Source organism: Salvia miltiorrhiza, chromosome 5 (genome assembly GCF_028751815.1).
Source record: "Salvia miltiorrhiza cultivar Shanhuang (shh) chromosome 5, IMPLAD_Smil_shh, whole genome shotgun sequence".
In the NCBI taxonomy this organism is placed as follows: Eukaryota; Viridiplantae; Streptophyta; class Magnoliopsida; order Lamiales; family Lamiaceae; genus Salvia; species Salvia miltiorrhiza.
Window position 1 is genome coordinate 27,526,234 of NC_080391.1, and position 12,872 is coordinate 27,539,105.

Genomic DNA, 12,872 nt, shown 5'->3' on the forward strand with positions numbered 1-12,872 from the left:
GACAGCATTTGTTCAGTTATGGTGACATTAACCAGTCTTGCTCCCTGTGCAGTCGATCCCTGTTCCGTTGGAGTCACTTGCAGTCCTGACAGTACAGGCCTAAGTGGACCAGTAGGTGTGAAGTCTTCAACCCGGATTCCCCCATTAGTCACGGTAGCAGCTGTATCAGGAGCAAGAGCCCTGCCCTCTCCCACGAAATCCCCTATCAAATTTTTGATGATGTTTGTGTCCTCCATGACCTGTAGAAATAAAGTTAGAAATTCCAAAAAGAATAATATAAGGTAAATTTCCTAGATAACATGTGTTCTTATCCGCAGAGAAAGTGGATTATAATTCCCATGAAGAACTCCCCCAAGAAGACCAATTCCCGTTCGATACAGGGATCATGCAAGAAATCTCCAAGAAATCCGATAAATCTAGCTGATCCCAACCGCAAATAAAGCGGCAGAAACCCAAATCTCAAAAATTCCATAGATCTGTGATCAAGAGACTCCTACCACCAAATGAAACATGAATCTAAACGAACAGTAGCGTAGTAATCAGCGTAAGAACACAACAAATACGTCAAATCTAAACCATGTAAGACGCATGCAAAATTGAGAAAACCCAGATAAACACCCCACCACGGAACCGATCAAAACACCCGAAAATATCCATAAATAAACGTATACGCCCTTCACACCCGAATTCCCGACAACGATATTCAACTTTTGCCAAGAAATTCGGTCGAGCAGAGTTCATGCACAGATTTCTTCACGTCTTAAACCCGATCGGCCGTTTCCACAGACGGCGCCAGTTGATGAGTTCAATAATTTCACCCTTTAATTATGAGGAGAATGATTCACTTGTAGTGTGTTAGTGAATCAAGAGAAAAAGACGAGAGCAGCTAAAGCGAGAGAGAAACTATCATATTAGTGTTTGAATAGCATGTGTTTACAATGACCAACATATCTTCTATTTATAAACGCCTACAACAGGGGTAAACTAGTAATTACACAGCTGATAGTGACCCGGCGGTTAGGAAGAATCTTCCAGGTCGTTGTCAGTCAATTATGCCTTCAGTCTTTCCCAGCGCTGTGGGCGTCCGCCAGCTCTGAAGCTTTCTTCCTGACTATGTCAGCCCTGCTCGAGTCTTGGTGTTGCCCCTTCCGCACTTCATTCCAGATCTGACTCTCCAACTTGCTTCCCTCCTCTCGGGTTATATCAGCCCTAACGACTATGGCGTTCAAATCCTCTTGAAATGGCCCCGAAGTTCCTGCCTCTCATGTTTTCCTCTGAAAACACTATTTAGGCTCTTTTCTCGACCTTTGTTCCCAGCACTGACGACTCATGTGATGTCAGGTTTCCCTACGCATATTTTACTCCTCATCAGTTTTACTATTTATTAAGAGACTGGTGCCTATATCCGAAAGTTTGTACATCTATTTTAGTCTGTAATGTTGTCATTTTGCTCTTTGTAAGGGTTGAGTACCTCTTGTATTATACTCATTTTTATATAGTCTTTTATCTTGATATTTAAACAAAAATAAAAAAAAGAATCGAGTCGTTAAATTGAACTAATTTGAGTATAATAAATTTGCAATATGTGTACGTGTATATATTATACTCCCAAATATATTATACTCCCTCCGTCCGCCAAGATTATATAAAAATTATTATATCGGCCGTCCGTCAAGATTATGTCACTTTCCTTTAAGGCAATGGTCCCAACATCCTCTTTAATATTTTATCATTACTAAGACTCTTTATTTACAAAAAACCCACCCCAAATTCAATTTCAACCACACATCTCATAAAGTGGTAAGACATTTTCTTCACTACATCAAAATCATCATCAATTTTATTAAATCTTGTGCCTAAGCAATTTTACATAATATGGCGGACGGAGGGAGTAATTGATAACATTTTATGAGACTCGATTCTTAGTCCGCGTGCTTGTGCTTTCAAAGGTTTTTTAATTTTTTTTAATAAAATTCTAATTTAATAATTATAAACATTTCCAATATACTATAAAATTATAAGCCTTCATTATTTATTTATTTTTATTATATGGAATCTGTTTTATTATAGCTCTTCTGTTTTGTTGAATTAATCACACTATTCTTTTCCAAGATTTCAATCACACAGTTTTTTTTTTTTTTTTTTTCATTTATTTTTCTTTTAGTTGGCATATAAAATTGGTCTTCTAGTTGTCGGTAGCGATCGTAGTGCGGAAAATCGCATAATAAAAACCCATGGAACTAGTTTTAATTTTGTCGGCGCAAATCGACAAAAATCAAATTTAGATTACGTGTTTAGCATATAATACAACAAAGAAAAAAGTAGAATCACTGCAATTTTTTCCAATATTTGCAAAAAGATAACAACATTTATCATGATTAATTGGCTTCTAAAAACATTTTTTCTTTCAATTGGCTTTTAATGAAGACCTTATGAATATATCTGTTCGCCATTAATGGAAGAATTCTAGTTGAATAAATGCAGTAGATCAATGTAATATTCTAGTAATATTTTTTCTTTTGGAAAGTCAGAATATTATCAATGTAATATAATAATATAATATATATTTGTGGAATCCGAAACACGATCACATAAATAAATAATAATAACCGTGAATAATTATTTTGCAATAATAAGCGCAATAAGCCATAAAGATGAGGCACTGTAAAATATTATTGTGTTTTAATTTATTAGGCAATTATTAAGGTGCAATGCTTACATCTTTATAACAACTGTCGGGTGATTACCAAACATACCAGCTCACCTAAAATTATTATTTATGTATGGTGGCATTTCATTGAATTTTCTACTTATATTAAATCAAACAAGAAGAAAAATATAGATGGTTTTCAGTTGTTGGATATAATATGAAGTTTATTCGAATTTATAAATTTTACACGATTATATATGTTCACTGAAAAGTGGCGAAGACAATGGTATCAATTTTATTTAAAAAATTCAACATTAAATAATGGCAGATTTCCATGTTGGTTTTCATACTTCATACCTTGCTTGGATACTACTCTTTATATAGGGACTACTTTATTTATTATTTGGTGATCCGATTCCCTTATTTTGGTACTTCCAAAATATACTTATTTATCGATATCAATTTATATTAATAACACCGAGTAATATTCTAGCTGCTAGACTAGCAAATACATTAGCAGAATATCTCAACATCCATTTGGTTAAAGTTCAAATATAATTGAATTGAAAATTTATTACATATCCGCGGGATATTTGTATTATTTTTTATTTATCTGTTGAAGTCTGTTTGAATTCTTTTTTGTAATTTCTTTTATATCGTCAAGATATAAAGTTATACTTGTCATCCTATTGTATTAAAATAAGTGTTCCCTTTTCACGAATTGTAAAATTTTGGTATCCAAGATTAAACAACGATAGTGCTTTAAATATTGATCCATCAAATTTCTGGAAATATTAAAGAGATGATAAATTAAATTGTCGCAATCTATATATGCATTTTGATTTTTGACAATAAAAGTAAAGTACACTTGATATAATTAATAATTCAGATACTATACAAGAAAGGGAAATTGTACTAAACCAGCTTTTTTGTACTCCCTCCGTCCCTGAAATGGCTTCCTCTTTGGGGACGGCACGGGTTTTAATAAAAAGTTGTAAAGTGTATTGATAATGGAGAAAAAGTGATATAATTATTATTGGAAGTTGTGAAAAGTATTATAATTAGTATTGGGAGTGGTGAAAAGTGAAAAGTAAGAATAAATAAAGTATTATTAGTGGTGGGGTAGGTTTCCAAAAATGGAAAGAAAGAAAGAGGAAGTTATTTGGGGGACGTCCCAAAATGGAAAAAGAGGAAGTTATTTGAGGGACGGAGGGAGTATTTAATAAAATTTAGGAGGCTCGCCCCTCTATGATTAGAGCGATGATTAGTGGAAAAAGGCATATATTTTGAGAGTTTTTTTGCATAATTATCGATGAAAAAACACATTGATAAAAAAAGGCAGGTCCATGATTAAACCACATAACCACTCGTGTCCCAAATCCTTCACTGTTTGGTACATGGGATTAAGTAGCACGTGATTCCCTAAATTACCCTCGACCAATTGCCGGATTTTCAGTAATTCGGCTCGCTTGTAAGGGTTAGTTTCGTCATTGCGCCTCCTTCAAACTGATTCTTCCTTCCTCGCTGCTGCTCTCTCGTATTTAACCACCAAACTGAAACAACACACTCTCTCTCCCCTCTTTCTCTCTCTGTCTCTCTAATTTCTTATATAGACACACTCAATCTCGCTCTATCTTTTCTGCCAATTGAACCTATAGATCTGGCGGAGATCTAGAGAAGCTTTTGGAATTACGCGATGAGGGAACCGGCGTCGGAAATTAATGCGCCTTCGCTGCCGCCGCAGTCGTTGCTCGAGAGGGTTAAGGATTACGGACAGGAAGACGTTTTTGCGCTCTGGGACGAGCTCTCTCCCGAAGAGAGAGGCATTCTCGTCAAGGATATCGAGGTCAGTTGCTCCTTTTTTTTGTGTGTGGAAGAAATCTAAGTAAGTGATTTGCGTTTCGTGGTGTCGGATTTCCTGTTCGATCACATTAAATCGTCTCAAGTTAGTGAAATGGAAAGATTTCGAGTTTCATGTGTTCTGGTGTTTATGTGAAGATGATGAATTTGTTCCGTTGTGTTATAGTTGTTTGACGTAATGTTTGAATTTTGAGATGTTTGATAGTTTTAGGAATAGAATTCTTGGATTTTCCGGTTAGTTTATTTGTGAGATGTTTAGGTGTCCGTTTGTTTTCGGATCTTAAAGTTAATTTTGTATTGCTGCAGAGCTTAGATCTTCCGAGAGTTGATCGGATTATTCGGTGCTCGTTTCGCTCTCAAGGTTCGGCTTAAACGTCACTTTCCATTTTGCATGTGCAAATACATTGTTTGTGTGTGGTATAATTAAGGGAATTTGCTTGATTATGTAGGGCTTCCTGCAGCAGCAATAGAGCCAGTTCCAGAGAGCAATGTTTCGACGGTGGAGAAGCGGACAATGGAAGAAAGAGAGAGGTGGTGGAAGATGGGATTGAAGGCCATATCAGATGGAAAGTTGGGCGTGTTACTTTTATCTGGTGGACAGGTTTGTTTGATCAGTCCCCATCCATTAATTGATCAGAAAGATCATTTTGTTTTTTGTTTTTGTTTCTGTATTTGTTTCGTTTTGGTTGAATCTTAGAGATAGGGCAAACATATTGAACAGAGATCTCTACCTGAGGATATTTTTATTGGCTGACAGGTGGAAAAAGATGTTTTGGTGATAGAGTTTGGTGAAATGTCATTTTTTATGCTAGTGCACGATGACTTTTGATTATGCAATTATTGACTTATTGGTATTCAGGATAATAAAAGTATGCTTAGTCGATATCGTACTTCATAAGGCATGCATGATTTTCACATCCTTAGTTGAAATGTGTTTGCTGCAGATTTATGGGAGGTAAGTACCTATGCATGACTTAATTGAACATAATAGAGGATAACTTAACTTCGCTCAGCATTGATTAATAGTTCGCTATGCATTGTACTGCTTAATATGTCACTAAGATGTAAGATATGCCATTCTGGGTCATGTAAAATTGGTGTGTCCACTTGTAAGTTTGTATTACATGGATTTGTTCCATTACAGGGCTATGTTGCATGTAATTTACTCTTCTCTGGTAATATTTTAGGTCATAGCTGTTTAGTGGTTCTTGACGTTTCCCTTTTGATATTTAAATCTTCTGAATGTAGGGAACTCGCCTTGGAAGCTCAGATCCAAAAGGGTGCTTCAGTAAGTATAGTTGACATTGCTTTATTTAAATAAAATGTGCTAAAGTAAAATTAAACAAGAAAACTTTCATTTATATGTATCCCGAGTCCCTGACAAGATGTTCGTGTATCACTCATTGTTTCATGTGGTTATTTCCTTGCTTGCCTGCATAAAACAACTGGAAAATACAAAATAAATACAGAGGGAGTACTTTTTAAACAAGCAAAACAAGGCATTCAATTGTGGACACTTTTTAAAGGCCAAACAGGGCACTGAATCATGGACGGAGGGAGTACTATTTAATATTTTCTATTGTTAGTTGTAAACTCAATTTTCAGTTCAACATTCCTTATACTTCTTGCACTAGTCATTATCATGATGCATTAATTGTTTGATGCAATAGAAAATGTCCTGTTTTACCATAATTTCTTGTCCTTGAAAATTTACTATTCTTTTCATTGAAATTCTTATCCTTTCAGACATTGGACTTCCCTCTGGGAAATCACTTTTCCAACTTCAAGCTGAGCGAATTCTGTGTCTTCAAAGATTGGCAGCTCAATCTGTCAATGAAGGTTAGTCCTCCTATATCATGAACTCTTCTCATTTGTTTGACCTGCAGCCTTGATCACTCTGAAGTGTGCAGGTGCAAATATTCCACCTATACATTGGTACATAATGACCAGTCCATTTACTGATGAACCTACCCGCAAATTCTTCGAAAGCCACAAATACTTTGGTCTTGAAGCAGATCAAGTAAGAGAATTCTGGCTATCTAGTTGTGATTTCTAGGATTGTGAACAACAATTGACCAGTGAAACTGGACTACAGGTTACGTTCTTCCAGCAGGGGACAATTCCTTGTGTGTCAAGAGATGGTAGATTTATAATGGAAACTCCATACAGAGTAAGATTCGCTGGCAATTACCTTAACATACATCCAGACTTTACTGTTTCTTGATAAGTACTGCTTTGACCTACATAATACTTATTATGATTAGTTTAAGTAGGCATCAGACTTGTATTCATGAAAATATGTTTGCTAAACAACATTTTTAAGATGTCTTTGCAAAGACACATGAAAATATTCTAGAGTGGTGTTTCAGCTAATGTTTGATCTTCATAATTGTGCTTACTTTTGGTGTTTGCTGTCATTTCTGTATGATATATGCAGCTTATAAGTATATACCTAAAAACATCTAAATTTCTAAAGCCAGGTTGCGAAGTCTCCTGATGGGAACGGAGGAGTGTATTCAGGTACAGTAAATTAAGAAACCTGCATGCATTTTACAGTATTTTTTGCTGTAACCCTTTATATGATGTACTGTATATTGAGCTAACAAGAAAAAGTAAATTGGCAGCTTTAAAATCGTCAAAATTGTTGGAAGATATGGCTACGAGAGGGATAAAATACTTGGACTGTTATGGAGTTGATAATGCTCTGGTTAGTTACTTTTTCCTTTTAGTCCATCTTTAATTTCCAAGTGGAATTTACTTTGAGATATAGTCCAAATATAACCAAAATTGAATGTCTTCTAAACAGGTGCGTGTTGGAGATCCAACTTTCTTGGGTTATTTCATTGATACAGGCGTGGCAGCTGCTGCCAAGGTTGTCCGAAAGGTATGTAATTTTCAGTATTTTGTATGACAAAAATCAAAGTGTGATTGCTATACACTGTATTTATTGTTTCCTGGTTATTTATTGGATTGCAGGCGTACCCACAAGAAAAGGTTGGTGTATTTGTTCGCCGAGGGAAAGGTGGACCGGTCTCTGTGGTTGAGTACAGTGAACTGGACTCATCAATGGCTAGTGCAATCAATCAGGAAACTGGCCGCCTTCGCTATTGCTGGAGTAATGTACTGCCCGTACCCTACTTTTCTTTCTCAACTTCCCTAGTTCCTCACTTGTTTGCCTTGAATATTGCAATGGGCCATTATGCTCCGGAAGGTCAAATGCATTCAAGGTTTTGACAAATTTCTCAAAAAGTTGTGTAATACGGAGATGCATGTTCACAATAAAATCACACATTTTTTTCTATGATTTTTGAAATAAAATTTGTAGGGAAATAATATAAATGAAAGAGCATAAGTTTGAACTTTTGTATAATCAAACTCAGCTTCCCCATATCAACATCCCGAGCTTACCTTCTTCTAGTTTGTGCTTGCAGAATCTATTAGGTAGGAGATAGTTGATTAAAAAAACGAAAGAATGAACTAAATCTATTAACTGCTTTAGTTTGGAACTTCTAGAATCTCCTCACCTGAATAAGCTTTCTTCTTAGGCAATTGTTCATGGCCCTTTAGCTAATGGATGTGGATATTTTCTCTTGCCGGTGACATGCTTTATTGTCTGATATAAAATGAATAATGATTTTGACATGCACCTTTTCACTTTTATTTCCTTTTCTTTTGTATCCTCCTCATTTCAGGTTTGCCTACACATGTTCACCTTGGACTTTCTGAACCAAGTAGCAAATGGCCTTGAGAAAGACAGCATGTCAGTATCGTCTCTGTGTCTGTTCGTGTGTGTGCGTATGTGCCACAATCTCATGTTAACTTAGGCCCCTAACAGCTGACTGATATACTATTACTGTCAACTATTATTCTCACTTTGCACACACTGGATTCATTATAGTTTACATATTTTCGTGAGTGCAGTTATCATCTAGCAGAAAAGAATATCCCTTCAATTCATGGACACACAATGGGATACAAACTGGAGCAATTCATATTTGACGCATTTCCTTATGCACCTTCCACAGCACTTTTTGAGGTACACACCTCTACTCTTTCCTATATAATTAACGTTTGTCCTCTTCAAATATGCACTATAGTTGGGAATATGGATCCATACATAGCTTTGATAAACCTCCACTGGATAGGCATTACGTGAAGAAGAATTTGCGCCAGTGAAAAACGCCAATGGATCAAATTTCGACACCCCAGACAGTGCCCGGCTGCTCGTCCTTCGCCTGCACACTCGTTGGGTAGTTGCTGCTGGTGGCTTCTTGACTCATTCAGTACCCCTATATGCTACTGGTATGTTATATATAACTGACAGTTTACTGCTCAACTTAGAAACTAGACTCAGTTTTATAAGCTAAAAAGTGTTTGTTTGAATGATGAATTAGGCGTGGAAGTTTCGCCTCTGTGTTCATATGCTGGAGAAAACCTTGAGGCCATCTGCCGTGGAAGAACATTTCATGCTCCTTGTGAGATTGCATTTTAGCTTGGCTTAGTTATTAACAGATTCTGTATGTGTGTTTTTCTTCTTCTTCTTCTTCCATTTGAGGCTTGTAAATTGTCAGCGAGAATGAGATTTAGCTTTTTTCCTTTGGTTTTTTTGAATGGTTATGCTGGAGCACTCTTTTAGCTATATTTGTCATTTTTTTACAAATCATCTTTCTGTAAAAGAATGATTTGTTGAGTGAAATTCGTACACAAAATTATATTCGATTCTGTTTTTCAACTAACGTTTAACTTACAAAATGGAATAAGGTCCGGCACAGAGCACTCTACCTATATATTGTGTATATATATCTAAACTTTAAAATAAAATACAAAATTGTTTCACTTCTACCTCGGTTAAGTGTTGCTTTTACTAGGGTGTATTTGTGTATGGCTTAATTGCATCAATTTTTTAGTTTATAGTGATTGACAAATAATAAGTTCAGCAATGGCGCTGTCTGTGTACCAAATCTCAAGAAAACCAAATTCACAAAGGAATTTAATTAGAAGTTTTGAAATTTAGATCGAACACCATGAAACTCTGAGTAATTCATTATATAATACGTCCATATTGATTCTCTTTTTACTAGGTGGCATGATATAATCTCTCCATTCTTATTTTTCTTAAATTTGCTTTATTTTTATTTCATACACATGACTGCACCTTTGAAAAACTTATACAAATTTCTTATTGAGATCTTAAGGAGAACATAAATAAATACTTAGAATTAATTTACTTTGACCATCCCACAATTTGGCAAAATAAAATATTTATGTTATATAAATTATTTCTTGAATTCAATGTGATCAATTTAATATTTTTTATAAATATTAAAAAAAATTAATTAAACGAGATAAAATCCTCTCATTCATAATTGATGTCCAAGTCATATAAATTTCACGTTTGACAATGTTTAAAAAAGATGAATGAAAAGTCTTCATTGGAAAATATATTGAAAAGCTTATATGAATTTCCTTTACTATTGAGATCTTAAAGAGAACATATATAACTTTTTTCATCCCACAACGACTCATTTCGCGATCGTTAGCGGCCAAATAATCGACCGCAAGCTGCTCCTAGTGGTGCCGCCGGTTCAGGAACCGCCAGTTCCGGGCCCGAACCGGCGGTTCAGGGTCAAAATTTCCGTGAACCTGAACCGGCCCGGATGAAATGTAATGGGCCGGTTTTCTGACCCTGAACCGGCGGTTCCGGGCCGGGCCGGAAATCGGCGGTTCACAGGCTGAAAACCGGTGGTTCCGGGCTTTTTCCTTTTTTTTTCAATTTTTTTTTGTATTCTTTTTTATGAAATTAAATGATTTGTGATGAAATTTCAAAATTTTAATTCAACTTAAATCTTAAAATATAAAATATAAATGACTTGTGTTGAAAATTTAATGATTGTGATGAAATTAAATGATTTATGTCATATTTTTTTCCTTTTATGAAATTAAATGATTTATGTCATATTTTAAAATCTTAAAATATCTCAAATTAAATGACTTGTGTTGAAAATTAATATTTTATGAAATTAAATGATTGTGAATTTGTGATGAAATTTCAAATTTTTAATTCAACTTAAAATATAAAATATAAACATGTGTTGAAAATCGAAAATATAAACATGTAATAGTTTCTATGTCATATTTTTAAATTAAATGACTTGTGTTGAAAATGTATATTTTATGAAATTAAATGATTTGTGATGAAATTTTAAAATTTTAATTCAACTTACAATATAAAATATAAACATGTGTTGAAATCGAAAATATAAACATGTAATAGTTTCTTAGTTTCTATGTCATATTTTTAAATTAAATGACTTGTGTTGAAAATGTATATTTTATGAAATTAAATGATTTGTGATGAAATTTCAAAATTTTAATTCAACTTACAATATATAATATAAACATGTGTTGAAATCGAAAATATAAACATGCAATATCTTTTATGTCATATTTTTAAATTAAATGACTTGTGTTGAAAATTTATATTTTATAAACATGACAATTAATATATTTTTAACATAATATTTTGTTATGCCATCTTAATTCTTAAGTAATACTATACTTGTGTTCTTTTAATTAATATCATGTCATCATAATTCTTAAGTAATGCTTGTGGTTTTTTTTTATTAAATGACTTGTGTTGAAAATTGAAATACAATAAAAGAAAAATAATTCTAACATATTGACAATCAAAATAATGCATAAAAATTGAATTTATTCTATGTACACAAAAAATATTATAAGGATACAAATTACAATCTTCAAAATTGAATAAGTAAACTAACTAACACTAACTAAATAACTAATTCATTACAAATTTACAATAAATTCCGAAAGAGAGTTGTCTAACAGGGGGGAAAAAATAAAAAATTAAGGGCTTGAGCTCAATTTTAATATTTTAATATAAATATTAAAATTGAGTGGCCTACGTATCTTCATTGAATAATGAAGAATCAAAGCCCTCGTAGTTCTCTTACCTTAACTTACCTAATCGTAGTCCTCGGGCTCGGATCGTTCGGACTCGGTGAATTCATCGTTTGGGCTCTCGTCGGCTTGATCCCATTCATTCTCTTGAGCTCGCAACTCGGCTTTGGACCAATCATCAAGCAACATGGTGGCCTCCATGTTTCGAGGATCCATGTTGCTTCTTCTTTCGTCCAAGACAAGCCCACCAACGCTAAATGCTTGCTTGACGGAGACCGTGGAGGCCGGGACCGCAAATAACTCCTTGGCCATGGTGGCGAGTATGGGATATTCCCTCTCGTGCGTGGACCACCATCTCAAGACGTCAAATTGTATACCACCTACATTTTTGAAAGCAAATGTACTAGACAAATATATATCTAGCTCGTTAGTAGTATAGCTCCTTTGTGTATTCATAAATGAATAAGCGGCTTGAGCCCATTCGTTTTGATCAAAACTACTTCCTAAGGTGGAGGAGCCATATTGACCTTGTGAACTAGTAGTGCCACTTGAAGAGTATGAGGGGTTTGCAAGCATATATTTTTGTTCATAGTCATTAAACAAAGCTCTAAGTGTGTTATCTATTCTATGTTTAATATCATCTAAGTTCGGAAGGTACCATTCTAGCATTTCATTATTTCTTAATCTTGACTCATAAATATCTCTAAAGGTACCATAATAAATTTCTAACAGACGATAAACACCGCTAATTTTCATTGTAGGATCTAAAATCTTAGCAATTAAAAAAATATCGGAATTTCAAGAAAATATTTAAGCCAGTTAATGATCATTTGATATGATACATCCTTCAAATCGTTTTTTTTATAACAATCATTTAAAGCAATACCAATAAACATGCAATGTTCTAAAACTTTAATACTAGTACAATAATAAACACCGGATAAATCCGTAGTAGCATTTTGAAAAACCTTTAAAAGTTGAAATAAACTACCACATTGTTTTCAATAAGAGGGCAATAAAAGCAAGTTAGCCTCGGGAGTTGCTCTAAAAAAATCACATAAATGCTCAACATGTTTCATGGTAGATGCAAGCATGCCAAATGTTGAATTCCAACGTGTAGAAACATCTTTAACAAAATTTGTATATCGAATTTTTTTGTGACGACAATATTTTTGTCATTTTTTGCCAATAGCGGGTTTTCTATGCAACATATTAACGGCTTGTCTAATGGGATCAACAGCATTATTAGTAAGAGAATAAGCATCTTGTACACATCTATTTAAAATATGACAAATACAACGAGCATGAAAATACCTACCTTCAAATGAGGGTGCGCACGCGGCAACTAACTCGGGAATGGAGGCGGTGTTGGCGGATGCATTATCAAATCCAACAGAAAATATCTTGTTTAAAATGCGATACTCATTTAAAACAGAAATAA

The 12,872-nt window shown here is 34.4% G+C and overlaps 1 protein-coding gene across 2 annotated transcripts; it reads left to right on the top strand.

The window, feature by feature from the left end:
• Positions 1–3,992: 3,992 nt before the first annotated feature.
• On the top strand, positions 3,993–9,227 carry LOC131026258 (UDP-N-acetylglucosamine diphosphorylase 2-like). 2 transcript variants are annotated; one of them, XM_057956055.1, is made up of 15 exons: positions 3,993–4,496; positions 4,817–4,871; positions 4,960–5,111; positions 5,759–5,798; positions 6,257–6,349; positions 6,421–6,530; positions 6,606–6,680; positions 6,991–7,030; positions 7,135–7,217; positions 7,317–7,394; positions 7,487–7,630; positions 8,203–8,270; positions 8,432–8,546; positions 8,656–8,812; positions 8,905–9,227. In XM_057956055.1, the coding sequence occupies exons 1-15, from the start codon at positions 4,347–4,349 to the stop codon at positions 9,000–9,002; spliced, it is 1,458 nt and encodes a 485-aa protein (XP_057812038.1). In that variant the 5' UTR covers positions 3,993–4,346; the 3' UTR covers positions 9,003–9,227. The 2 variants fall into 2 exon arrangements, 1 of the variants encoding a protein (XP_057812038.1); XR_009102229.1 differs by lacking the exon at positions 8,905–9,227 and having other exon boundaries at positions 4,013–4,496; positions 8,203–8,305; positions 8,656–8,690.
• The last annotated feature ends 3,645 nt before the right edge of the window (positions 9,228–12,872 follow it).